Genomic DNA, 24,467 nt, shown 5'->3' with positions numbered 1-24,467 from the left:
GGCTAATTGAGGATTTTTGAAAATATCGAATTGTACATTAAAACTAATCCACCCGTGAGAGAAACATCATCACATCAACAAGAAATAACATTATCATCACACTAAATTATTAATTGTATATCAGAAAGAATGTCAGAAGCTCAAAAAAGAACACTCCCAAAAGAAGCTGTTGAACAATTAAAAGAATGGTTGTACGATCATTTATTTCACCCCTATCCTTCGGATGCACAAAAGAACCAGTTATCTAATCAAACAAGCCTAGAGATGAAGAGTATTAACAATTGGTTCATCAATGCAAGAAGAAGATTAGTTAGACCCTTACTTGACAAGGTATTAGCAGCTTATAAAAAATCAAATCCAAATACACCACGTAATAAGGACAATGATCTAATAAGAGAACTGTCAGATGAGGGGAAACTTGGAACGTGGGCTAGATCGGTCTCATCTTCCGGACACTCAATAGACATGTCAAATAATAGTAGCAGTGGTGGTCGATCTCCTCCTGCAAAATCATCAAGACCAAGAAGAACAAGACAAACAAGAAAGGTTAATGTGGAATCTGACAGTGAGAGTGAAGATGAAGTTGAAACAGAAGACGATGAAGACGAATATAAAATGGATGTAGATGAGGATACTTCCACAACGAATGATGAACAATCTGACATGTCATATTCGGAATCAGAGTTTGAGATTGAAAATGAAGATGTTCAAGCTGCCAATACTCTGGTTAAAATCAAAATGACTGTAGATTTTGATTCTTAATGTGTTATAAAAATTAATTGTCACTTTTTAAATATTAATTTTTATTACAGTGATATTTATCCCTAATCACAAAGGCTATTTACTTCTTTGATCTAACTTTCTTAACTTTTGGCTTACCACCTCGTCCAATATCGGAACGTTTAGTTTCACTAGCAAGTCTCTTACTAATGACATCATCAACCTTATCACTAGCTTCTTCCATGTACTTCCAGAACCAGTGTTCTTCAGGTTCATTGACGTGAATAGACTTGAGATCCAATTCAGCATCACGAGGATTAACTCTGTTAGGGTGAATGTGGGTTCTCTTACCGTTATTGAGAGCAACAGGTTCAATCAAATCTCCTTGTTCATCGAGAGTCTTGATGAAGGATCCAAATCTGTGCATCAAACTCATCTTAGACTTCATGTCAATTGTATCATTTTGACCCAAAGCTCTAGAATAATTGATGAGAACAATTCTAGCAATAGAATCAGGTGAACTACTTGATTCAATAATTTCATCAAAGTTTCTTTCAATTGGAGCAAACTTGGCAAAAGATCCAGTCTTACCAGCATGGTGATATTGACCACTAGTAAATGGAATATCTCTTATATATGGGATAGTTTCAAGCTTTGGTTCATAAACGTATTTCATAATGTGATATAATCTTTGCTTAATCTTATGTCTGATAGCACTGACGTGACTCTTCAATGGAAGATATTTAAAGTCTGCAAGCATTGAATTGACAGCATTAGCTCTCTTTTCCTTAGCTTCAACTGGATTTTGTTCATCACCATAGTAGTATTCGTCTTCATTATCAAAGTCATCACTTGGTTGTTCAATCTTCAATCTATTTTCGATAGCAATTGTGTTGACACGTTTCTTTGAAAGTAATTCTTCAATTCTTCCATTCAAACTTTGATAAGTACCTTCACGTAAAAGTGATTCCTTTCCAACAAATGTATGTAAATTTTCTCTAGTAATGCCATATTTCATGCCCAAATTAGCCTCGCGTTCTTCAATAAAGTTTCTTTCAGCTTCTGGAAGGAATGGAACGACAGCAGAACCTCTCTTTCTGACAATAGTATCAAAACAGTGATCAGCCAATTCCTTAACAGTTTCCTGTTGTAAGAAGAAATCACTAACACCAGCAAGTTGGAGTGAGAATAATTTAGAGTTAAAATAGTTCAATAATTTTTCAGCCAAAAGTGAAGTTGAAATTTCTTGCTTGTATAAATCCAATTCCTTTCTAGTTAATTTTCCTTCATTAGCCAAAGTTTCCAAGTCCTTAGCAGCCTTAGATTCAACAGCTTCCAAATTTGTAAAATAGTCAGGATCGAACAATTGGACAAGATTCATTCTAACATCAGGATTGAGTTTCAAAAATTCGTTAACATCAAAGTTAGAGTCAATTTCAATAGTAGCACCTTCACCCAAGAATGGATAAATTTCTCTAATACTATCAGCTCTTTCCTTATCTTCCATAGAATCCAAAACTTTTTGAGCAAGAGCTTGATAATTAGAAACAAATCTCATAAGATTATGATAGGCTTCATCGTGAATGGCAACTCCTGTCAAAATTTGCTTCATGAGTGGAGCAAAATTAGCACCACTTTCAGCTCCGATTTCAGCCATAGCTGGAATGAAACCTCTCTTAGATATCGAGTTAAGTTGTTCGTGAACCAACTCTGGGTTAAAACCAGTATAAATTCTATCAATTGTTTCAGCAAAGCTTTGATTCAATTCAATATCAGTCTTGAGAACATCTTCTTCCTCTTCTTCTTCACCCTTCTTCTTTCTTCTGAATTCACCCTTGAATTCCTTTCCTTCTTCACCTTCCTCGCTTTGTCCTTCCTTCTTTCTTTGTTGCTTTCTGGCACCCTTCTTCTTATTACTAGCAATCTTTAATGAAGTAGATGGCTTCTTTTTCTTTCCTTCTAATCTCATTAAATATTCTTGCTTTTCAATTTCTTCACTCAAGGCTCTCTTTTGCATAATCTTTTGTGTTGGTTGAGCAGCATCATCGACAATAATTACGCCTTCCTCTTCTTCCAAAGGTGCTTCAACAACTTCTGTGGATGAAGTATTTGCGTCTTCATTCTTAATTTTCTTTTGAAGTTCCTTCAACTTTTGGGCTTCCTTCAACAATTCACCGTCCTTCTTAACAATTCTCTTTGGAGCAGCGGAAGTGTTTGTAGTGTTGGCAGTGGTAGTATTAGTAGTTGAAGTAGAAGTTTGTTGTGGGGTTGTTCCTTGTGGTTTTGGTTTCATGTATGGTCTCTTGTTGTGTGTGCTTTGTGCTTGACCACTAGCGTTGTTATTATTATTGTATTGTTTCTTGTAGTATGGTCTATTCTCACCTCCTTGTTGTCCTCCTTGTTGAGAGTTATTGTTATTGTAGGTCTTTTTTACGAATGGTTTACCACCTTGTTGTGGTCTATTATTTTGACCACGATTACCATCCTTATTTTCCTCCAAAACAGTGTGAGTGATTGAATAACTTCTAATTTGACTAAGAAGAGATGATGATGGTGTTGATGAAATTACTTTCGTCTTTGTGGAAGACTTCAGCAAAGAAGAGAAATTACGCATTTTTTCAAAAACAATTTTTTTTTACAATAATTATTTTTTAAAGATTTTGTTTTTTTTATTATTGAAGAAAGAAGAGAATAAGAGGATGAAGAGAATGTTATTCTCGGAAGGAATTTGTGTTGATTCAGGAGTTATCAAACATGAATATAACTAGATACTTGCAGGTATGTGCATCATAATATTTAAAAATGGCACAAGTTGATTACAGCAAAAATTACACACAGCATGATGAAAAGAATTAGTTAAATTCTTGTTTCTGTGGTGATGATTTATTGCTTGTTAGTATAGAAGGAACATGGTTTTCTACCCAGACCAAACCACCCATTTCCATTTCTACAAGTCGCATCTGCATGATTTATTCCACCCTTATACCATAAATCATTTGGTGATTCACTAGTAAATTTCTTTGCTTCATCCATTTGACATGCTGGGAAAGTAACAAATCCATCGGATTGATATTGTAAATCAGCAAGTAGATGAACTAGTTCGAGAGCAATGCTGTAGTGAGTAATTAAGCCAATTGGAGTATCTCCACACATTCTTCCCTTATCGTAAGGATCAGCAAATTGATACAAATCGTGAATGCAGGTGCCATCTTTTGGAGAGCAGTAACCTTCCTCAACAGAGGCATAACTTGGGAAGATATCTGGTGTACCCTTAATGCAATAACCTGCCAAAGTAATTACCCAACCAACAATACCCTTCTTATTGAGCTTGAAATTGTCATAGTAATAATCGTAACAAATACTTTGAGCTGTTCTTGAAACAAGTGAACCATTGAATGGAGAACCAATAGTATACCACTCAGATGTTGATAGATCAATATCACAAATACCATTCTTGAAAGCAGCAGCCAAAATGAGATTACCCATTGAGTGAGAGTAAATAATGGTATTTTTGATGGTGGAAGAGTTTCCACTTCCCAACAAAGCTGTTTCACAATAGTATTTTTGCAAGTTTTCATCATCCCAACCAAAGTTTTTGGTATCTCTTGCTCCAAACCAAACATCACCACATTGAGGAACATAATCTGCCACATTACCCCAATAATCAGAGAGTGTTTTTTGAGGAGGAAGATCTTTCTTGTAACCTGCTCCATGAAGGAAGATGCATGTTGGCTTATTTTCATTGGATTTCATCATTCTCTTACATGCACTTTCGTCTCTGATATGAGCCAATACACATGCTTCTCTCTCATTTTGGAACCACAAACTGATACGAGTGTTGATTGGCTTTAATTGGTGGGAGGTTTTGTAAATATTATCTTGCAATATTGGAGCATTGATCTTTCCACTGAATTTGTACTTTTGAATGTATTTTTCCATGAATTGTCTGACAGCTGTATTTGGTTGAGAGCCAGTTTCTTTTCTCATATTTTCTTGCAACCACTTTCTGTCATAGAAAGTACAGTTAGCCATTAACCCATCAAGACGATCAAGGTAGAACTTTTCATGAGATGATAGTTCTGTAACTTTCTTGCTGTCATCCCTCAAAGTGAATTCTGAAATAGAGATAACAAAGGCTGGCTACACAATATATCTTGGTTCCATAGTAACAGCATCAGCACACAATGCCATAGTTTCACTCATTACAGAGAAGGCATAAACTTCCAAACCTCTCTTGAAACACTTGTCATTCAATTCCTTGTCATAATAACTAATACCTTCCATTTGAGAAACCTTCTTGAAAACAATCAAGTCCAACATTTTACTCATCTCAACTCCACTATTCCAAGGCGAATCATAATTCAAATGAAGACATTCAGTCATTGTCTCTCCATCTGCTCCCAAAATTGGCTTTAAAAATGTATGTAAAATTGTCGAATCAAAGAATGTTCCAAAACCCAGTGTTGCACTCTCCAATAACAAGTTTACAGCATTTCCATTGGTTTGTTGATATCTTACAGTAGTACCGTGGTACTTTTCCAATTTTCCAGATCGTTCCTGTAATTCAAATTTAAAAGAAAAACCACCATTTGGTAATTTATAGTCACTATTGATGGTCATCATGGAAGCGTTGGCAATTGTTGTTATCGTTAACATGATAAGAATCATGGCAAGCATGATGAAAGGTTTGCCATCATGGTGACAGTTGTCGTTATTAAACAACATTTTTTTTAATCTGATGTTTGAAATACTCTTTGCTTTAATTGATTCGTGCAGGGGAGCATGAAGTTACAGGTTTGGAGGTCCGAATGATGAATGCTCATTATTGTAATGTTGATCAAGTATTATCCGCAAAAAATGAAAACTATTCGTTGCTAAGTTATAAAAACTCATGCTGGAGCTTAGGTCATTAAGATCGAGTTCATTGTTTGAATGAAGAAGACAGTAGTATCATTAAGAAAATTGAAATAATTTACTATTCCAATTAGCCAAATATCAAGTTCAGTCATCCCATTGTATAGAAATCAAAGTTGTTGACTAGAAAGCACATTCCACATTATCATCTATTGTTGATCAACAACACTCAAAGAAGAAAAAGCAACAACCTTCTCTCTCCACAAAAGAAGCAATTCTTCAAAGAAAGAGAGCTGGCTCTCTTTCCTCCATCCCTAATCATCCGAGATAGCAATCGCTAGTCTTTAAAACATTAAAAAAACTTATGAATCAATTTAATGGAATTTCACTCTAACCTATTATTCAATGCTTCTTTTAGCAATGATGTAACACAACAATATTGACTCCATATTACTCCCACCATCAAAAATAAAAAAGATTAGATATATTGTCCTTAACTACAAGATTACAGCCACGATATTTCGACATCCATCTATCACAAACAAGGCCAAAAAAGTGCAAAACAGATGAATATTGGTGATTTTGGGATTTTTTTACAGTTCACTCCTCTAAGGAAATCACAATACTATTGAGGTAGTGAATTAAAAGATCTTGTAAACAACTCCTTCAACGACTACACAGTTTCTATATAAATACGCCACGTGTAATATTAATAGGTTGGACAATAATATTTTTAAATAGCAAATAATTGAATGATGAATGGCCTCAATCGACACATGTTGAAAATGAATGGCTAATGATTGAAGCCATTATTTTAAATGAATATATCACAATTCAAAAACTAGAAGCAGAATCACATTTTACAAACTAAGAATAAAAGAACAGATGTTGAGTGACGAACAACACATTCCAAGATATTATTATGAACTGATTAGTTAGTCAACCAATTTTACTCAACTTATCGAGAGATAAATTCTAAATAACTTTATTACGATCCTTAATAAGAAATGCGAATCACTCGGATGTCTTGTGCCTTAATATAATCATTCAAATGAACATTAATATTTTCACTTGCATCAAATTGACTACCGTTGAAGCGAAACGCTCCTCACACAACAACAAGGGGCCAAACAAGTTTTTCACTCCAGAGAATCACAAAGGGTTGTGTGAAGTGTTTATAAGAACTCGTAATTAAGGACTTATTGTGCTCTCCTACAATTTAAAAAAAACACAACACTTGATTTTAACAACGTTTCGTGGTGCATAATTTTACCAATAAGAAAACTACGACAAGCGAAAAGTTTCCAAAACAATTCTGCTCTTCAAGCCTTCCACTTTTGTTAATCATTGCCGTGTTATTAACCTTTCAAAAAATAACAAGACAACATCATCACAGCGAAGAGAGTTTTTTTAAACCGCTTTCACTACACACAACTAATTGTACATAATATCAATAGTATTATTGTTATTTTATAGTCTACAAGCAATAATACAATTTAAACTAAATCTAATTTATCAAACATCATTTCCCCTTCAGATTTAATCAAAACGTTAATTTCGTTATTACTTGTAGTTTGATTCATCCCGCGCTGTCATTTCTCTTTAGAATTTTAACAAACGTTGCATAACGGCCTTCATAACCACTCAATTTCTACATTCAAATATTCTACTATTGCTGTAGATACCAAGACAAATATTTCTATAAGAAATACGACAACACAATCCTTTGCGCACCATTATAAATTTTGATCTAGAGATGACTTCCCAAAGACAAGAAATCTTCTTGAAGGATATGATCAATTCTTCGAATACCGATAAGAATACGTCTGCTGATTCGACATCAATCCAACTCACTAAAATTCTTCAACCATTCCAACTTTATACCAAGAAACGTACCGATATCAATAATAACTCTGTAGAAATTTCTCTTCTTGGTAAGACTGTCGAACATTACTCGCTTGATATCCTCACAGATAGAAGTGTTAGTGTGTACTTGGCTGAAGATGGCCTCTCAAGTACAATGGCTACCGCTCAAACCCTCATCAAGAAAATGCTCCCAATTACTTTTAGTTCTGTAAAGAAGAATGATAGGGTATCTGTAATATCATCAACCGGTGCTCGTGCCAATCCAACAAATACAAAGACCAATAATCTCAATTCTAATCAACCACCAAAAGTTGCTTTCAGAGTTAAGAGTCACGGTAAGGGCTGCAACGGTACTGTAAAATTATTTGTAATGCCTTTTGTTATTACAGAAGAAGTTACTAAGAATGAAGAACACTACTTTTTAATGATTAAGGCCAAGAGAAATTCATTGGGTAAAGGTAACAATAAGTATGGTATTGAAAACGCCTACATGTTCCAAAAGTCCCTTGATAATGATTTGATAGATCAAATTATTGATCGTGTCCAAGCATTTGATTCATCAACCATTGTAACACAACCAACCACTAAGAGCAATGAAAGCAATATTGAAGTTATTGAACAAACTCTTACAAGTCCAACCATTCGACGAGTATCAAATGAAAATGCAGATCAAATCTCTAAGAAGAAGAGAGTTAGATCTACTTCTAATGTAACTCAAAGCGAATCCAAGACCAAGTTGAGAAAGACTTTTACAGAAATGGGACCTAGTGTACAAGAAGAATCCAAACATATGTTTACTGTTGTTGGTTCCCCTAATAAGATGAGTCAAACCATAAGTCAGAAACAAAACATATTCCAAATGCCAAATAACCAACAACAACAAATCCCTTCGATAACAACACCAAACAATAATAACTATGTGAATCGTACAACTAGAATCCTTTCTCAAGGTACTGTTCCATTAAGCCTCGATTTCAACCAACCACAAAGACATTCATTCTCTGGTGTTTCCAATGTTCAATCCCAACAACAACAACAGCAACAACAACAACAACCATCCAATCAGCCATCAGCAAGTCAATTGGCAATGATGGTAATGATGCAACAAAACAACCAACAATTCTCGAACACCAATACCAATAATAACATTTGGAACTCCAACCAATTCCAAAACAATAATCAAACTAATACAGCTGCCCATATGAGCATTAGTAGTCTGGGATCTGCCATGAAGAATCGTTTGTTTGAGTATGACTATCAAAAGCAATTTACTAGACAAACCTTCCAACCACAACAAACTCAACAAAACTACCAGCCAACCATGCAATACTTCCAAGCTCCTTCTCAACAATCATTTAATGATAACAGGGCTATCAAGAGAACTATGGATGAAATCTTTAGTGAAGATTTCCATGTTCAAGCCCAACAACACCAAACCAATTTGAATAACCAATTCCCAGTGCATCACCATCACCATTTTACTAATTTACCAACTGATGACGATATCATGTCAGTGCAACACCAAGAAATGGCTGAAATTATAGATTCTATCCAAATGTTTGACTTGCCTTTAACAAATAATGATGACGAAGAAATACTCACCTTTTTTTCTAACTAGATAATGCAAATATTAAAACCTAACTGAGTAGGACAATAATGTAAATAAAAAGTATAAAATAGTATTCTATTCAACAATTTTGTTCAAACTCCAATCAAATGAACCCAATTTATTAACATGATTTTTGGAATTGCCTTATCTCTTTATTAATCAAGACTTTTCAATACCAGTAATTGGCGCCATTTTCAAAAAAAAACGACTATAATAAGATACTTGGAAAAATATTGTTATTTCATCAAATTCTTCAGTAAAAAATCTTCATCGCCACACTTCTTAATCATCACCACCTTATGGCACCATCAGCAATGTCTACAGCAACAATCGCTAAGGTTCATCATCACACAACTCCAATATCAAAAATCCGAACGAGTATCAATGAAGACGATGACTCTCTAGTGTCCTACACAGACGATGACTCTGATTCAACCTCTCCAGACGTGTACAATAGTAACAGTAGTAATAATAGTATCAAGAGGATGAAAACAAACAGCACAACTGCAACAACATCAACCACATGTATTCATCACGATAACTTGTCGAATTATTCTCATCTATCAACGCCTCGTATTTTACAAAACCTTGGAAATTGTGATGAACTTAATATTTTGATCAATAAGACTCCTCAAACTCCCTCAATATCGAGATCACCAATTGTTAATAGGACACCAAGATCAAAAACATTTTCAGATAGCCCAACTCTTTCTGAGGATGAAGATGATATTGAGAATGAATTAAAATTACGAATCAACAGAAATCAGGAAGAGGATAGCGTTGAATTTAATGACATGTTGTTGGAAGAAAATTCATCAGCAGTTCGAAGAGCATATGCAGAAGCTGCAGATGAAGAGAGCTCTGAAAATGAAAATGTGGATGTAATGGAAGGATCTGGGTCGAATAGTCAGGATGAAGAGTCGGATTTGACCTTTTCCATCTCTAAAACTTTTGATTCACCAAGTGAGGAAGCTTCCTTCTTTAAGAGAAAATATTTAGAAACATACAGAGATCTTGAGGTTGTGAGTGAGAATTATGTAAAATACCAAAAGAGCAGCGAAGAATTGGAAAGAGAATATGATGCTGAAATTGAACGATATGAGCTGATGGTTCAACAGCAAGATACTAAAATTCTTCTGTTGAGGGAGGAAGTTGATACACTCAAGCGAACACTCAAAGAATCAGAAGTGAACCATTCAGAAGAAGTTGATAAATTAATTGAGGAACTTAAGGATTCTAACAATTCGGAAAAAATAACACTCGACTTGATTAAAGATATGGAAACTGTAAACGGAGAATTGGAAGACAAGGTGTTCCATTTGGAGGAAGATGCAAAAGTAAAAGAAAAGAAGCATAATCAAAACGTGACGGATCTAGAGAAAATTGTTGACGAATTGAAACATGTCTCTCAAGAAGCACTAGAGAAAGTCAAACGAGAGAATGAAAAACTTGAAAATGATCTCAATCACCTTAGAGGTGCAGTAGAAACCGGGCATCAACATAAACGAGAGATGGGAAAGTTAACAAGTGAGCTTGACGATTTGAAACGACAACTCTACGAAAAGGATCAAATTCTCAAAAAATACGAAGAAGCATCAAGAAGGAAGAAACAAGCAGCACAAAAATTAATGAATGGATACACACCATCCAAACTGGATGGTCATACCATAGATTCTGTGCTGAAATCGGTCAAATTGTTATCTGAAGGTTTGTCAGAGTGTCAAAACAGGTCTTCAAGATTGGTTTCAGAAATTGTTTAAAAGTATATTGAGGGTTTAACCCATTAATTGGCAATTAGATCGAATGTGAAAGAGTTCTTCTATAATGTGCAGAAGATATCTCTCAGAACGAACCAAAATAAATCTACGATTTTGACAATAGAACAATTTCTGCAACAAAAGATAATGCTCTCTTAGACCAATGCAAGAAAAAAACCTAAAATTGGTCAAAAGTTGGGGTCAGTGAGGATCGAACTCACGACCTTAGGATTATGAGACCTACGCGCTACCGACTGCGCCATGACCCCGTTACATTTATAGACAAAATTATAAATCCTTGTTGAATTCTCACAACACAGATTATTAAAATTGTACTAGCGGTATTTCTATTAGAGTAGAAATATCATAAAAACGAAATAGTTTTGCAAGTATTTCGAAGCAAAACATCCATTCAAATATTTCGATAACTCTCATTTTAATGTATTGAATTTCAAAAATAAAATCAAAGGGGACCAGTGGGAATCGAACCCACGGCCTCTCGCACCCAAAGCGAGAATCATACCACTAGACCATGGTCCCATACACCAGTTTAGGAAGGTCATCAAATTCTGTGCTTAAGCATTTATCAAGGTATGGTCCATAGCGACCTCTGCCTGCAGTTTCACCTTGTTGCATTCCCTAAAGTCGCTTATCTTTGTTTCAATGGCATCCAGATGATACGAGAGAATTTCTACTGTAGATGTGGAGTTTTGTTGAAGAGCTAGATACATATTCTCTGTTATTATGTCTTTCATAGTGTTCAGTAATTGACAATTATTGTACATGAAGGCAAGATTGTAACCTGACAGTGAGTCTTCTACTTCAATATCCTCATTAATGTTCTTCAATTCATCTGGTTTAAAAATTATCAAGCGAATATCTTCCTTACAAAGAATGGCTGCATCTTCTGTGGCTCCACTAATAACAGCCTTCCTAAAAGCTTCAACAGCATACCTTGGAATGTAATAATCTTCTGACAGCTTCAAATGAATGTGCTTTTGAAGATATATCTGGACCTTATTTCGTATAACCACATCATTTGTGAACTTGGTAGTAATTCTTCGACCAGTTACAGGGCTTACCACCTCATTCTTCTTCACACACCACTTCTTATAAACCTCCTTCTCATATGTGACATTGTCTGCTGCAACTACAGGATCAAAGAACAAACACATGGAAATTGGGCAAGTGATAACTGTTGGATCAATTTCAGTGTTTGTGATTTGAGATTGGTTTGGATCATCCAGAACTATTTCTTCAATTGATTGATGGCTAATCTCAAAAAAGTCACCTCCACACAACATTCTTTTATCGGTTGGGTGATGCAGAGGCCACTTTGCCCAAATTGCAAATGGAGGTATCGATCCATTAACTTGTTCATATTTGGATTTAATTGTAGGATGCTTATCCAAATAGTTAGAATCAATGAGTTCATACACTCTACCTTTATAATTCACAATCACAGAGTATCTGTCTTCGTGGAGGAGTATCTTCAGTCTCATGGATTCTGTATTGTGAAGCTTAGTGAGTCCATCTTTAGTTGTACTCAAATCTGAATGACGATCGAGAAATTCCTGGATGTCTTTTGCCTTCTTAGAGTGTTTGTTTCTATTGGAGGGATTAATAAGGTCGAAATACTTCATCCCTTTCAGAGAATCAAAGATTGGATCGCTATCTGATATTAATGTTCCATGTACAAAGTAAATCTTTACCCACTTGAGCAGTTTATCTATCAAATCGTTATCAATTCCATCTATGGAGCCAGTAACAGTAAAATCAACAGTACCAGTATTGTACAATCTTAGGAGGAGGGATCTTATTTTACAAGGTTTCAATTTTGGCTGTAAAATGTTATGATTAGAATAATCAGTATTACAATATGAAAACTTACATTATATTCGAGGAAAGACTTCTCAAGGCAATGAAACAATTGTTCCAGAGTAATTTCAGATTCTTGATTGTTCGGAATGTCCATTTGAGCACCTCTGAGAGTAATTAAATTGACTTTAGTTAATATGATTAATTTGATTAATAGGATATTGAATTGAAAACCTACAGATAGAAAGGATTAGCGACCGATCTGATTCAGAATTAGGATCAGACATTACTAGAGTTGTTCTCCGAGTGCCTATCACAACTTTCTTCAGTGGAAATTTGATACTCTGCATGAGTTGATGCACGTTCTCTGTGAGGCTTTCTAATGTATTCTCTGTAGCAGGTTGTTGATGTTGTGCTTGTGCAGTGGTTTGAGAATTTTCTACTACTGCTGCTTGATTTACTCCCGTTTGTTTATCAATTGAATTCAATTGTCTGAAACGTTCCAAGTCCTCTTCAATTGTTCCGTCCTGATTCGAGAGTGAGGTTGGCGTTGAGGTTGATAGAGAGTCTGAGGTGAAGATTGGAAACCTCATTTTTTTAAGGAAGCCTTTCAATTTTTGAAACGACATGTTATACTTTGACTGTTATCGATTCTTGAAGGATAGGATGGGAGTTATTTGGAAACTGAACAGATGGATACTTGTTCTTGTTTTGTTCTTTTTAATATTGTTGGTTAATGAAAAATTAGGAAGAATTTGAAAATAAAAATGTAAACTTTTAAAAATGGTAAATTACTTGTTTTGTTTGTACAACTTGTCATCATCTATTGCACTTTTTACATATGGCCAACATACAACTCTTCAAATTTACAAAGAACATTTCCTCCACTCAGAACTCCAATACATGGAATCCTCATCACATTGTACTACATTTATACCTTCTTGAAAACAGTAAATCTCTCAGGTTGATAGAAGAGTTTGGACAACTCGTTATACTCCTTTTGATTGGATGGTTCAAAACTGGCAATATTGTGTTGGGTTTTGGAGTATAACAAAATCTTGTCAGTATAATCAAATAGTTGATCATTTCCTCTGATTTGAATGAAGAACTTGATATGACCAATGTGGGAGAATTGATTTTGGAGATTGAGTCTTCTGAGGTTTTCTCTAATCTTTGAGATTTTAACTTTATCACCATCTGATCTGAGAATCTTAAAAGTGGCAATCAAGTCAGAATCCTTAACCTTATCAACAGTGGAAGTATTAACAAAGATGCACATATGAAGGCAATCATCTTGTCTGAATTTGAAAATCTCGTCCCAGTTAATGTCGATAAAAATACGTTTACCATTGGCTTTCAATTGTCTTGAACCATGACCATCACATCCACCATCATAATAGTAAATGTAAACGAGAGTATTCAAGCTAACAGAGGAGGAAGAATCAGAAGATGGCGATACTGGTGCAATTACCATGTTTTGTGGAGGAAGGGAAGTTATGCTTGTTTCCAATTGTTGATAGGAGGTGCTTCTTTGGGAATTACCAGTCTTATCAACACCCAATGGAATCAATTCAGTTCGTCTGATAGGTTCGAAAATTGGACTCTCAGTCTTCTTCTTTTTCGCTACTGGCGAAAGAGCAGTGTGTGCACTACTGGTGCTGGCAGTGTTTGTGGGTGGATTGAAAACACCTCTACTACCAGGCGTATCTCTCTTTCTTTTTAGCTCTGATATTTCTGCTTGTGCAACTGTCAATTCCTTACATGCCTTAGTGTATAACTTCATGAGATCCTCATACTTTTTCTTAATTTCTGTATAGGGACTTGGTTTTTGCATTGTTACGATGGTATATTGGTCTTCATCGTCACTTTCGGAATATTCACTGTCATCGGATGATTCAGCTTCGGAATTTGGAAGGGTAGGATGAGGTTGCATCATTGGCACATACAATGAATTTGTATCATGAACCATTGAAGATCCATGTGGAGGAGGTGGAGGATAGAAGGCAGTAGGAGGTTGTGATTGCATAATAGATGGATGAGCACCTGGATAAGTATAAGAATAATGGAGAGGATTAGGAACTGTTCCTTGAGGAATCCCTGCTGGATATACTTGCTGTTTGCCACTGCCATTGGCAACTCTCACTGGAGGTTGTTGATAAGGCATTGCACCGTTTGGATCAAATAATTGAGGTGGATGGTGAATTAATTGAGGTGGCAAATAAGCATTCATAGGCTGGTGTGGATTTATAGCCTTTTTTGATTGCATCAATACTGGCTTGTTTGGGACACCACTAGTTGAGGTATTTGTTGTGCTTGTGTTTAAAGACGACACCTGCTGAGGAATTACTGTTGTTGAAGAAGAACCGGAGGAAGCTTGTGCATTAGAATTCACACCAACCGCTTTCTTTACGGTCGAGTTTCCAGGTTTGGTGTTCGTTGATGAAGGTGAAGAAGAGGTGGCTTCATCATGTGATGGCGATGATTTGTTGCTGCTGCTACCACTCGTACTAGTGGTAGTGGCCGATGGTAAAGTATTATGCTGTTGCGAATTGGTGTTGTTATTATTATTTTGTGGAGGTATGATGGTTGATACTTGAGAATTGGTACTTTGTTCTAGAGGTGATGATTCTTCACTTACTGATGGTGAATTCGGTTCTGGTTTGGCTTTTAGAGAGAGAAATAGAGAGGAGGAATTTTCTGATGATGATGAAGAGGAATTAGAAGGTGATGATGGAGCCATGTTATATTATTATTTTTGCTACTTGTTCGTGATGACGAATTCTCGAGGACGTGGAAATTTAATTTTTTTTTGAAACCGGAATTCGTTGCACAGACATGGAATTGATAAAGGTCCAATCACAGATGACGCACTTGGGTGTATGATGGCTGTTGACTTATTAAAACTCGTCAAAAGTTCTTGCTGGTTCGGATTCTCTTCTCACAAACTCAACAACACTTGAAGATTTTGAAACTCTGGTTGTTATTACATCATTTGTTAAACATGATGAAATTGAACTATGGATAACAAATAATACAAAATCCTTCATCAATGAATACATTATTCATATCGGATATCAGAAAATTAAACAAGACATTTAAAAACATAATAATGATGGCTTTTCGGAAGAGAGCACTGACAAAATTTCAATTCTACTAGCCGGCAATTTGTCCAATTAAAGACACACAATTTATAAAAGGCTTTATTTGCCTTATTAATATTCTTCAGTTTACAAGATTTAAAATACAGCAAAATCTAGATTGACAAAAAAAATGAAACGAAAACACGATAGCACTACCGCAGATTTTACTGAAAATTTATGCAAGAAGGAGAAATTATCTTCACTCACCAACGATGAACTTGTAGATCTAATTTCCCATCTCAAACACGAATATTCGACCCGAATGCTTTACAAGTTGAATAATTTACCAGATGAAATGATTGGCATGATACTATCCTTCTTGGATCGTTTTGAAATTTTGTCTCTCGGAAATTTGTTATTCTTTAAAAAGTGGTCGAAATTTATTTTTCATCATGATGAGTATTGGCGTGCATTGTTTGGAGAGTTGTTTCCACAAGTTGTTTATGATTTCAATTTACATAATGCATATTTATTGGGAAGAATTAGAGATTTTGAGAAATATTGTGGAATTAAGCCAGTGATGATTGAAGTTGGCACTGGAGGAGGAAGTGAAATTGATATTTCTAGACAAGAGTATGAGTTGAGTTTTAAAAAACAGATTTACTACATTGAATGGCCAATTGAAATTCCAATTAAAGTGAAATCCTATGAAGGATATAATGCACAAGAATGTGAAACGGTTACAGATGCTCCAACAGAAGTTATTGGAGTTTATTATTCGATGGACAAACCAACAAAGTTTTACTTTTCAATCAAGAGTGAATATGAGTCAAAACGCGGAGAGAGTGAATATGTTGATAGTACATTAATAGATGTGTATTGGATAACATCTAAGGGTGATATAATTGATGAAATAGTTTCAACCAACAGTGCCAATATTGATGCAGTAACAAAACTACTCAACAGTACCTTATTGGAAGCTGATAAAACACCAGGAGAATGGATTGAGAAATTTATTGAAAAACTTGGGGTTGATAATTGGATATCAAATTCGTTCAAACTTTGTTCATCCGATAATAATGAAGAAGAAGAAGAAGAAGAGGATGATGAGAATGAAGATTAAACTTTTGTCTTTTTTCTTTTTGGAATAGTTTCTTCACTACACATTTCTTTTCTTTTGATTTGTGGCACCATTTCATCGTCAACCACATTGTCCTTCTTAACTTCAAAATACGAAACTCTTTGGTTTTGAGATAGAAAACTCTCATCCCACAAGTAAATCAATTGTGGATTTGTTTCATCAACAAATGAAGCAACATCTCTTATTTCAAACCATGAATATTTGAAGAATGGAAGATCTTTCGTACTGAAGCATCCTTTCTGATTGGTTCTTCCAACATGTACTATCAAACCAAAGTGTTGAGTTTCTTCTAAACCATTGACAACCTCTAAAACAACTAGATATCTTCCTTTACAACTTTTTTTGTAACACTTTGCTCCAAATCTTTCCCATTTGAGCGTTGCAATAGTTGGAAGATCTGCATCAAGAAAAAAACTAATGGTTGGATTCCTTTTTGCTGTTATTAGCCCAATATGTGTTGGCTTGAAGGGAACGTATTTTCCATTTACCTGTACACTTATTCTCAACAGAGTTCTAAAGTTGTGAGATGTAACCTTGCTTTTTGGATCAACTTGTTCAACTGTAATTATTGGAATGGGGTTAGGTTCTTCGAAAAGATTTAACATTTCATTCATTTCTAACGATTGATTCGAGTTTGATAACTGGGGGTTTGTAGAATGGACCATTGGCTCAATTTGATTGGGTAGCTGTGGGTTTGGATTCATTTTTGTTTGTTTGTTACGAAGAATGTGTATCCATTCCTATTAAACGTGAAAATAACGTGATTTCTTCAAACGTGAAATTTACAAAATTCGTTACTTTAGATGGTAATCACGAACAAGATATAAATAATTCGACAAACGAGGTCAATTTATTTATATAGTTGTAGGTTTGTGACCCAAATTAGTTTCAGAATATGTTGTCATTGCAATATTATTACTAGATGGTTGATTGAAATTCGAATTGACTCTTCCAAATTGATCAAATGGAGAACCTGAGCTATTGGTTGAATTAGTCATTACTCTATCATATTGTGGTCGAGTGTTGGCAGGCATTGGTGGTGCAACATTTGGAGTGTTTTGCTGTTGCTTTCTCTTCTCTCTCACGATAATGAAACCAACAACAATTGGAATTGTGATAAAGCAGACACAACACAAGAGAACTGGGATGAGAATCACCACAGCTGCAGCTGCAGAACTATCATTACTATTTCCATTACTGTTATTGTTATTATTATCGTTATTACCATTATTGTTATTGTCACTGTTTTGAGTGGTTGACTTTTCAGGAAGAGGAAGAGTTTGTTCAAGGTAATCAGCAGTTATTCCAACCATTGAATTGTTCATGAGGTTGGAAAGAGAGGATAAATCACACAAACAATGGACAATAAGAGTTTGTTCACTTGCTTTGATATCTGTCAATAATTGGAAAGATGTCTTGATAAATTTACAACTTGATTCAGTTTCAAAATTTGTAAAATCAAGAGTCAAACTGCATCTGAATGTTTGATTGGTTCTTGAACTGATTGGTGCAATATAGGATGGAATTGGAATATTGATATGAACACTTCCTGTCAATGAATTTGAAATGGTCAATTGTGAAATATATTCCTTTTTTACATCTTCAACTTTTCTTGATAATTTGGTTGGGAATTTGAATAATGAATTTGCAATATTGACCATTTGAATGGTGGAAACCGTGGAAACACTAAAAGAGACCAATGAACTATTAGAATTGGAGAAGGAAAAACTATTCGAATTCAAAAAGGCTACTGAAGTCTTGACAGCATTAATAGAAACCAAATTGGATGGTTTTTCACCTGGGAAAAAGTCTAAAGTTGTCAACTCGGCCTTAGTTCCCAACGAAATAGCAGCATTCACAATTGAAGATGCCAATTTGATAGTAGAACTTTCTGGGATATTTGCTGCAACATTTACCAAAATTTCAGAAAGTGAATTTGAAGAATCTGATGACCAAACAGCTGCCTTACTTGAAATATCAACAAACTTGTTAATCATATCAACAGTTGACATTGTACTTTCCTTAGTAAGGAATTCAGGTTTTGAAAGAATTTTGACTTGATTGATATATTTAGAAATTGCTTCGGATGTCACAGATCCTTGGGCTAGATTGACATCCAGTTGGGTGGAAACTGAAGAAGTAGTGGCAGCTAAAGCAGCTGGAATTATTCTTTGAATTTCTCCCATAACAATAGAATTATTTGAAGAAAGAGAATTGAAATTAGAAACCATTGAAATTACCAAATCATTATTCTTGAAATAATCTGAACTTGAATTTGCCAGACTACTTGATATAGATGAAACCAATTCATCTGTAAACAAACTGCTTGTACTAAACTCAATTTGGTTCATCAGGGTTATTGGCAAAGTTGTTTGTCCTCCTGTTTTTTCATCTAGGAATTGAAGCTTGAAATTCTTACCACTCTTTGAAAACTTGAATGAAATTGGTGAGGAATACGAAGTTGCCACAATAGAATCTTCATGATAAAGTGTCATTAAGTATGTGGAGGGTGGAGATATTGAGCATGAAAGTTTTGCAAGTGTAAAGCCAATTTCAATCTTTGAAGGAGAAATGGTACAATCAGCAACATTAACAATGGAAGACAATGAATCTTGTACAATTAAATTGGTAGTTTTTTCAACTAAATCATTGGATCCTTTTAAGGAAAGTGTGAAATAATTGTAGAGATTTGAAATTGTTGTCAACCTAGATTTGAGCTTTCTTTCTAAAAATTGTAATGGAAGTACATATTTAGAACCACTCACAGAAACATTATCTAACATATATTTTTCATTTTGAGAATTAATATATGAAATATCAACTTGGCAGTTTGGAGCTTGAGTTGTCAAAATCTCAAGGAAATAGGTAGTCCAAATTTCTGGGAATGGAATGGTATTTGACTTTAAACCAATCAAACTTGCACCAAGGACCTTACATGAAGAATAATCATTAATTGTTTCAGATATAAAGGAAACTGTTTGTGTTGTAATTCCAACAACTGGTAGGATACTGTTATAGTTTGTAATAACTCTTGAAAGAGAAGAAAGGTCAGAAAGAGCATAATCAGTTGACCGCAAGCAAGCAACAGTGAAGGTGTGAGGAATCGTTAAATCAAACCAAGGATACAATTGATTGACTTGCAATGAAACAGTTTCGTCTGTTTGAGCCATCATAATTCTCTTATAAACTTGATTATTTTCCATTATTAACATCATCTGTGGAATGGAAATTTGATCTCTTCCATAATAATACTTGCAAGAAAGAGTCAAAGTTGGAACACTTGATTCTTTGTAAACAACTACAGTTTCCTTAATTGAAACTGTTGGAGGTTTGAAATTGAAATTGAGTAGAATTTGAGTACCATCTATCATTTGGATTGTAATAAACATATACATAGAAGTGGTCTTTGCTTTGAAGACAATATCCTTTTCTGTAAACTCCAAAGAAAAGTAACTATCCAATATTTTGAAATGTTTAGAAATTGTGTATGAAATAGTTCTTCCATCAATGCATTCCAGATTTTCTGAAAAGTATTGTGATAATGGGATTGTAAGTTCGTTAGATGTGAGAAGGAATGTTGTTCTTGGGAAATAGTAAGGTGTTTTTCTGTAGCTTCCACTCACGCTCAGCGCATCACTAGAAGTATATTTCAAACCAAAATTAGTGACAACACTGACAGATAATTCAATATAACCAAAGTGAGATAGCTCTGGAATGTAAGGGAAAGTCCACTCGAGCTTGTTTTGAGCATTTTGGATGGCATCGCTCACTAATTTGTTTTTCATTAATGATACAGAGTTTCCAGTCAAATTCCAAGTTAAGCTTTGGAAAGTACCAAATTCTGGCTGAGAATAATATGCCTTGATTTTGGTTTCAAAACATCTGTTAATTGTTTTACCACTAGCAACTCCATTGGTCACTTGGAAATATACTCCACGATAATAAGGTTGTTCATTCTTCAAAAAGTCACTTATATCCAAGTTGACCATTTGATAAATAGGAGCTTTAGTTGATGACCACATAACGTTGAAGCTGATAGGGTTTCTTGGATTGAAAATTGCATAGTTATTTGGTATAGTTACTTCAATAGTATATCTATAACTTCGTTTATCCAAATTGAGTCCAATTTCTGTAACTTTACAAGTTACAACATTGATAACTTTAGAAATATCACCAACATTTTCAAACACACGAGAACAATCAACAGTTCCCTGCTGGAATCTAAAATTGGTATTGGTTATAATTATGAAACCATTTTGATAATTCAAATATGGGGCCTTATTTGATTCTAAAAAGTTGTAGCACTCATCACCATAATGAGATCCAGCACATGATCCACATGTTTGTCCAACATAGAATCCAATACACTGATTACAATATGTGCCATATGATCTGCTATTACATACACAATTGTTATACGAAGAACAAACTCCTCTATAATTACAAACTGAACTATTAGTACTTGGAATACCATTACATGTCCAATTGGTGCACTTTTCCCCATAGTAACCAGTGATGCAACTTTCACAAAGCTTTCCATTAATATTGTCATTTTCACAAATGCAAGTATTTAAAGATTTACAAATGCCTCTTCCACTACATACGGTTGGAGAGGTGCTCTCAATGTTGCCACATGTGAACTTTTCACAGTGAGACCCAAAGTAACCAGAATCACATTTTTCACACGATTGACCACTAGATCTTGGAGTGGTACATGCGCAATTATTTACTCCAATGCATTGTCCGTTTCCTGAACAAACATTTGGATCATTATACACAATTCCACTACAATTATAGAGCTCACAGTTTGGACCATAGTAACCTTCCTTACAAACACATTTGTTGTAGTCTATACAGCCACCTTTTGATGAACAAACTGATGGAGAAGCATTGGCAGTTCCATTACAATAGAAATATTCACATTTTGGACCATAGTAACCAGTTTTGCAAGAACAGACACTTGGCCTCACACAAGATCCATGTCCAGAACAAATACCTGAAGTGTTAGCCGCCTTTCCGAAACAAATTGGGAGTTCACAATTTCTTCCAGTGTAACCTACATTACATTCGCAAGTATCAATGTCTAAACAATTACCATGATTAGAGCAAGTTCCATAACTGCTCTTTGGAATACCAAAACATTGTGCTTCGATTGAGCATTCATTTCCGTAGTAACCTTTTTCACAACTACATGTTCCATTGTAATGGCATGATCCTCTTCCAGAACATATGGCCACGCTGTTGGATGAAACATCATTACAAAATGAATATGATGCACAATTGTGAGAGTCAGTGTTAACACTTGATGACATACAGGAGCAATTATTAGGACCTGCACATCGACCATTTCCATTACACACCAACTTACTGGAAGAATCAACATCATAACATACTGGGGCTGAACAGTCATCACCACTGTAACCGTTGGCACATGAATAAGTATTGGTATAGCCATACATATAGGAGATTGAATCAATACAATAACCACTTTTAACTCCAAACCCTATTACCTCTAATCCTTCTGGGACATATTCCACAAATTTCACTTTGTTGTCACATAAAAAATTGATGGTTTGTTTGTTTGTTTTAAACGAAATGCAAAGCAATATCTGCGCACTCCCAAAGGTGGTATAATCGTGGCTCATCTCCTTGATATATTCATCATTGTCTAAATAGGCAGTGATAACTCTACCAATACATCTTGCTTCATTAAAATATTTGATAGCTCCATCGGTGTATGTGAATTTGAAGCAATAAACGTATCCATCACCCAAAATATCAATTCTTGACACCTTTTGGGTTGTTGGATCTCCAGCTCCACTATCACCACCATATCTAGGACTTTTCGAGATGTAGGTATAGTCCTTTTCATTATCTCTATTGCCATAATAAATATATGCTTGAACAAAAAGTTCTGTCTTGTATGTAATTGGTGATGTTCTTGTGTAAAGGATTGGATTCTGTTCTCTTATAAAGTTGTTAGTGTTGACAACTGGACTGGAAGTTGAAACTAGGAATGCATTAGTCAAATCAACTTCAGAAGTGAGAGGAAGAATGTGAATAATCTTTCCATCAACATGTCTGAATCTGTACTGATAGACAGTATTATTTACAGCTTGCATAGATCTTCCTGCTACATCTTTAATTGTATACGAAACTGAATTAAGTGGTGAGATTACAGTAGTCAGTGTTAAATCTCTTTCAACAGAGAGTGAATGAATGGTGAATGTGAAATTTCCAGTTGTAGAAATAAAGTTCTTCACAAATGAATAGACTGTGTTTACATAATCATACTGAAGAAGGAATACATTTGGTGAAACAGCATCTTCATTAAGGTAACAATTTCTTTCACAAATAAGGAGAATGTTGAGTTTTCCAATAGAATCAAACTTGATTTTAGGTGTGGACATAACAGAGTCCGAGCTATGAAAGATTCTTTGGTTGTGAATATAGGATCCATCCTTATTGAGCAATAGTACCCATTGAGCTGATTGATAAGATGAATACGTTTTCATATCGCCAGCAATTGTTAATTGAAAGGAAGACTTCTCAAAGAAAGAGACAATAATTCTTTCATACAAGGCAGAGAAGTGAATAGACAAGACTTGGCACTTGGTTGGATCTTGGCAGGTTGCAATTTGCTGGTTGAGAATGATTTGATTCTTGAAGAGTGTCACCAAGTTGATTTGAGTCTTGTTTTGCATAATCAAGTAAATCTTACCAGTATATTGATCTATATCCAAGGATTGCAGGCTGAACCCAATCATATCCGTAAGAGTTACCACTGATTGCACAGCAGCAGTAATTGGTGAAAGAATTGCTAAAAAAGGGATACTAGTTTCTGCGAGATCTGTTGAGTTTGCTGAAGAATTTTGTTGTGGATACACGTGAAAATCACCAATGCAAACAGATTCACTGGCCACAAACCAACCACTCAATAGAATTTGCCCATCAGAGTTCAAAAACCTTATTGATTCTCCCTCAATATTTGCTTGTCCACAATCATCTTGAATTGTGGTAGATGAGAACTGTGTGAAATTTGAGCCGTAACGTTGATTTCCCTGAATGATAATCTTTGATGAATTTTCCTTAATTAACATATAGTGTCTCTCATTTTGGTCAGCAATTGAATCCCTTAATTCCCAACTACCATCAAATACCTTGATGGATTTTTCAAAATTCTTAGTGAGGCCATTCTTACAATAAGGAGCTGTTTTGGTCATGTCCGCGCATGGTTCTAAGGTCACAGCCACTACACAGCTCGCTACCCACAACAATAACAGGAAAGTTAAATAGTGATGATGAAGAAGTTTCATCTCTGAGTGTTGTTTGTTTGTGTTGTTGTTTTTTTCAAGTTTTGCTTCAAAAGAAGACGCATTGACGAAGAGGCAAACATCTGTGACAAACTGTGCATTCACACCTCAAAATGTTGTTGTTTGCGTGCTGGCAATTTCCTTCATTTACTGTTTGCGCCCTTGGCAACTGTAATCAAGTCTTAATAAGTTGTTATTTTTCAAGATTTACAATTTTGGAGAAGGGCTGTGGTGGACTCTATGTGAGCCCATCTGCACCCTTTTTAACACTATTTACAGTGGACCAAACAACAGGAAATATGCAACCAC

At 35.1% G+C, this 24,467-nt stretch overlaps 6 protein-coding genes and 2 non-coding genes across 8 annotated transcripts; 3 read left to right on the top strand and 5 right to left on the bottom strand.

The window, feature by feature from the left end:
• Window positions 1–129: 129 nt before the first annotated feature.
• On the top strand, window positions 130–762 carry NAEGRDRAFT_73864 (uncharacterized protein; the record flags this gene model as incomplete). The annotated part of the gene is made up of 1 exon (XM_002671091.1): window positions 130–762. The coding sequence occupies one exon, from the start codon at window positions 130–132 to the stop codon at window positions 760–762; it is 633 nt and encodes a 210-aa protein (XP_002671137.1).
• A 29-nt stretch (window positions 763–791) lies between these two features.
• NAEGRDRAFT_59534 (uncharacterized protein) lies at window positions 792–5,445 on the bottom strand (the record flags this gene model as incomplete). Its single annotated transcript, XM_002671043.1, has 3 exons — window positions 792–3,254; window positions 3,707–4,835; window positions 4,998–5,445. The coding sequence occupies 3 exons, from the start codon at window positions 5,443–5,445 to the stop codon at window positions 842–844; spliced, it is 3,990 nt and encodes a 1,329-aa protein (XP_002671089.1). The 3' UTR covers window positions 792–841.
• Window positions 5,446–6,951: 1,506 nt separating this feature from the next.
• Window positions 6,952–9,132, top strand: NAEGRDRAFT_81635 (uncharacterized protein). Its single transcript, XM_002671090.1, has one exon. The coding sequence runs from the start codon at window positions 7,331–7,333 to the stop codon at window positions 9,056–9,058; it is 1,728 nt and encodes a 575-aa protein (XP_002671136.1). The 5' UTR covers window positions 6,952–7,330; the 3' UTR covers window positions 9,059–9,132.
• A 1,870-nt stretch (window positions 9,133–11,002) lies between these two features.
• Window positions 11,003–11,075, bottom strand: NAEGRDRAFT_t670. The gene has a single exon. It is a non-coding gene; the product is annotated as a tRNA-Met (tRNA).
• Window positions 11,076–11,274: 199 nt separating this feature from the next.
• NAEGRDRAFT_t669 lies at window positions 11,275–11,346 on the bottom strand. Its single transcript has one exon. It is a non-coding gene; the product is annotated as a tRNA-Pro (tRNA).
• Window positions 11,347–11,381: 35 nt separating this feature from the next.
• NAEGRDRAFT_53098 (uncharacterized protein) lies at window positions 11,382–15,364 on the bottom strand (the record flags this gene model as incomplete). Its single annotated transcript, XM_002671042.1, has 3 exons — window positions 11,382–12,559; window positions 12,863–13,151; window positions 13,562–15,364. The coding sequence occupies 3 exons, from the start codon at window positions 15,362–15,364 to the stop codon at window positions 11,382–11,384; spliced, it is 3,270 nt and encodes a 1,089-aa protein (XP_002671088.1).
• Window positions 15,365–15,894: 530 nt separating this feature from the next.
• Window positions 15,895–16,827, top strand: NAEGRDRAFT_73857 (uncharacterized protein; the record flags this gene model as incomplete). Its single annotated transcript, XM_002671089.1, has 1 exon — window positions 15,895–16,827. The coding sequence occupies one exon, from the start codon at window positions 15,895–15,897 to the stop codon at window positions 16,825–16,827; it is 933 nt and encodes a 310-aa protein (XP_002671135.1).
• An 872-nt stretch (window positions 16,828–17,699) lies between these two features.
• On the bottom strand, window positions 17,700–24,068 carry NAEGRDRAFT_73856 (uncharacterized protein; the record flags this gene model as incomplete). Its single annotated transcript, XM_002671041.1, has 1 exon — window positions 17,700–24,068. One exon carries the CDS (start codon window positions 24,066–24,068, stop codon window positions 17,700–17,702), a length of 6,369 nt encoding a protein of 2,122 aa, XP_002671087.1.
• Window positions 24,069–24,467: the final 399 nt, after the last annotated feature.

The sequence above is a fragment of the Naegleria gruberi genome (genome assembly GCF_000004985.1).
Source record: "Naegleria gruberi genomic scaffold NAEGRscaffold_64, whole genome shotgun sequence".
Lineage (NCBI taxonomy): Eukaryota > Heterolobosea > Eutetramitea > Acrasida > Naegleriidae > Naegleria > Naegleria gruberi.
The sequence above is the reverse complement of the archived record's forward strand: the minus strand, read 5'-3'. Positions and strand labels throughout refer to the sequence as shown.

Excerpts from the sequence above, each read along its gene's own strand:
- NAEGRDRAFT_81635 (XM_002671090.1), top strand. The coding sequence starts at position 7,331 with ATGACTTCCCAAAGACAAGAAATCTTCTTGAAGGATATGATCAATTCT.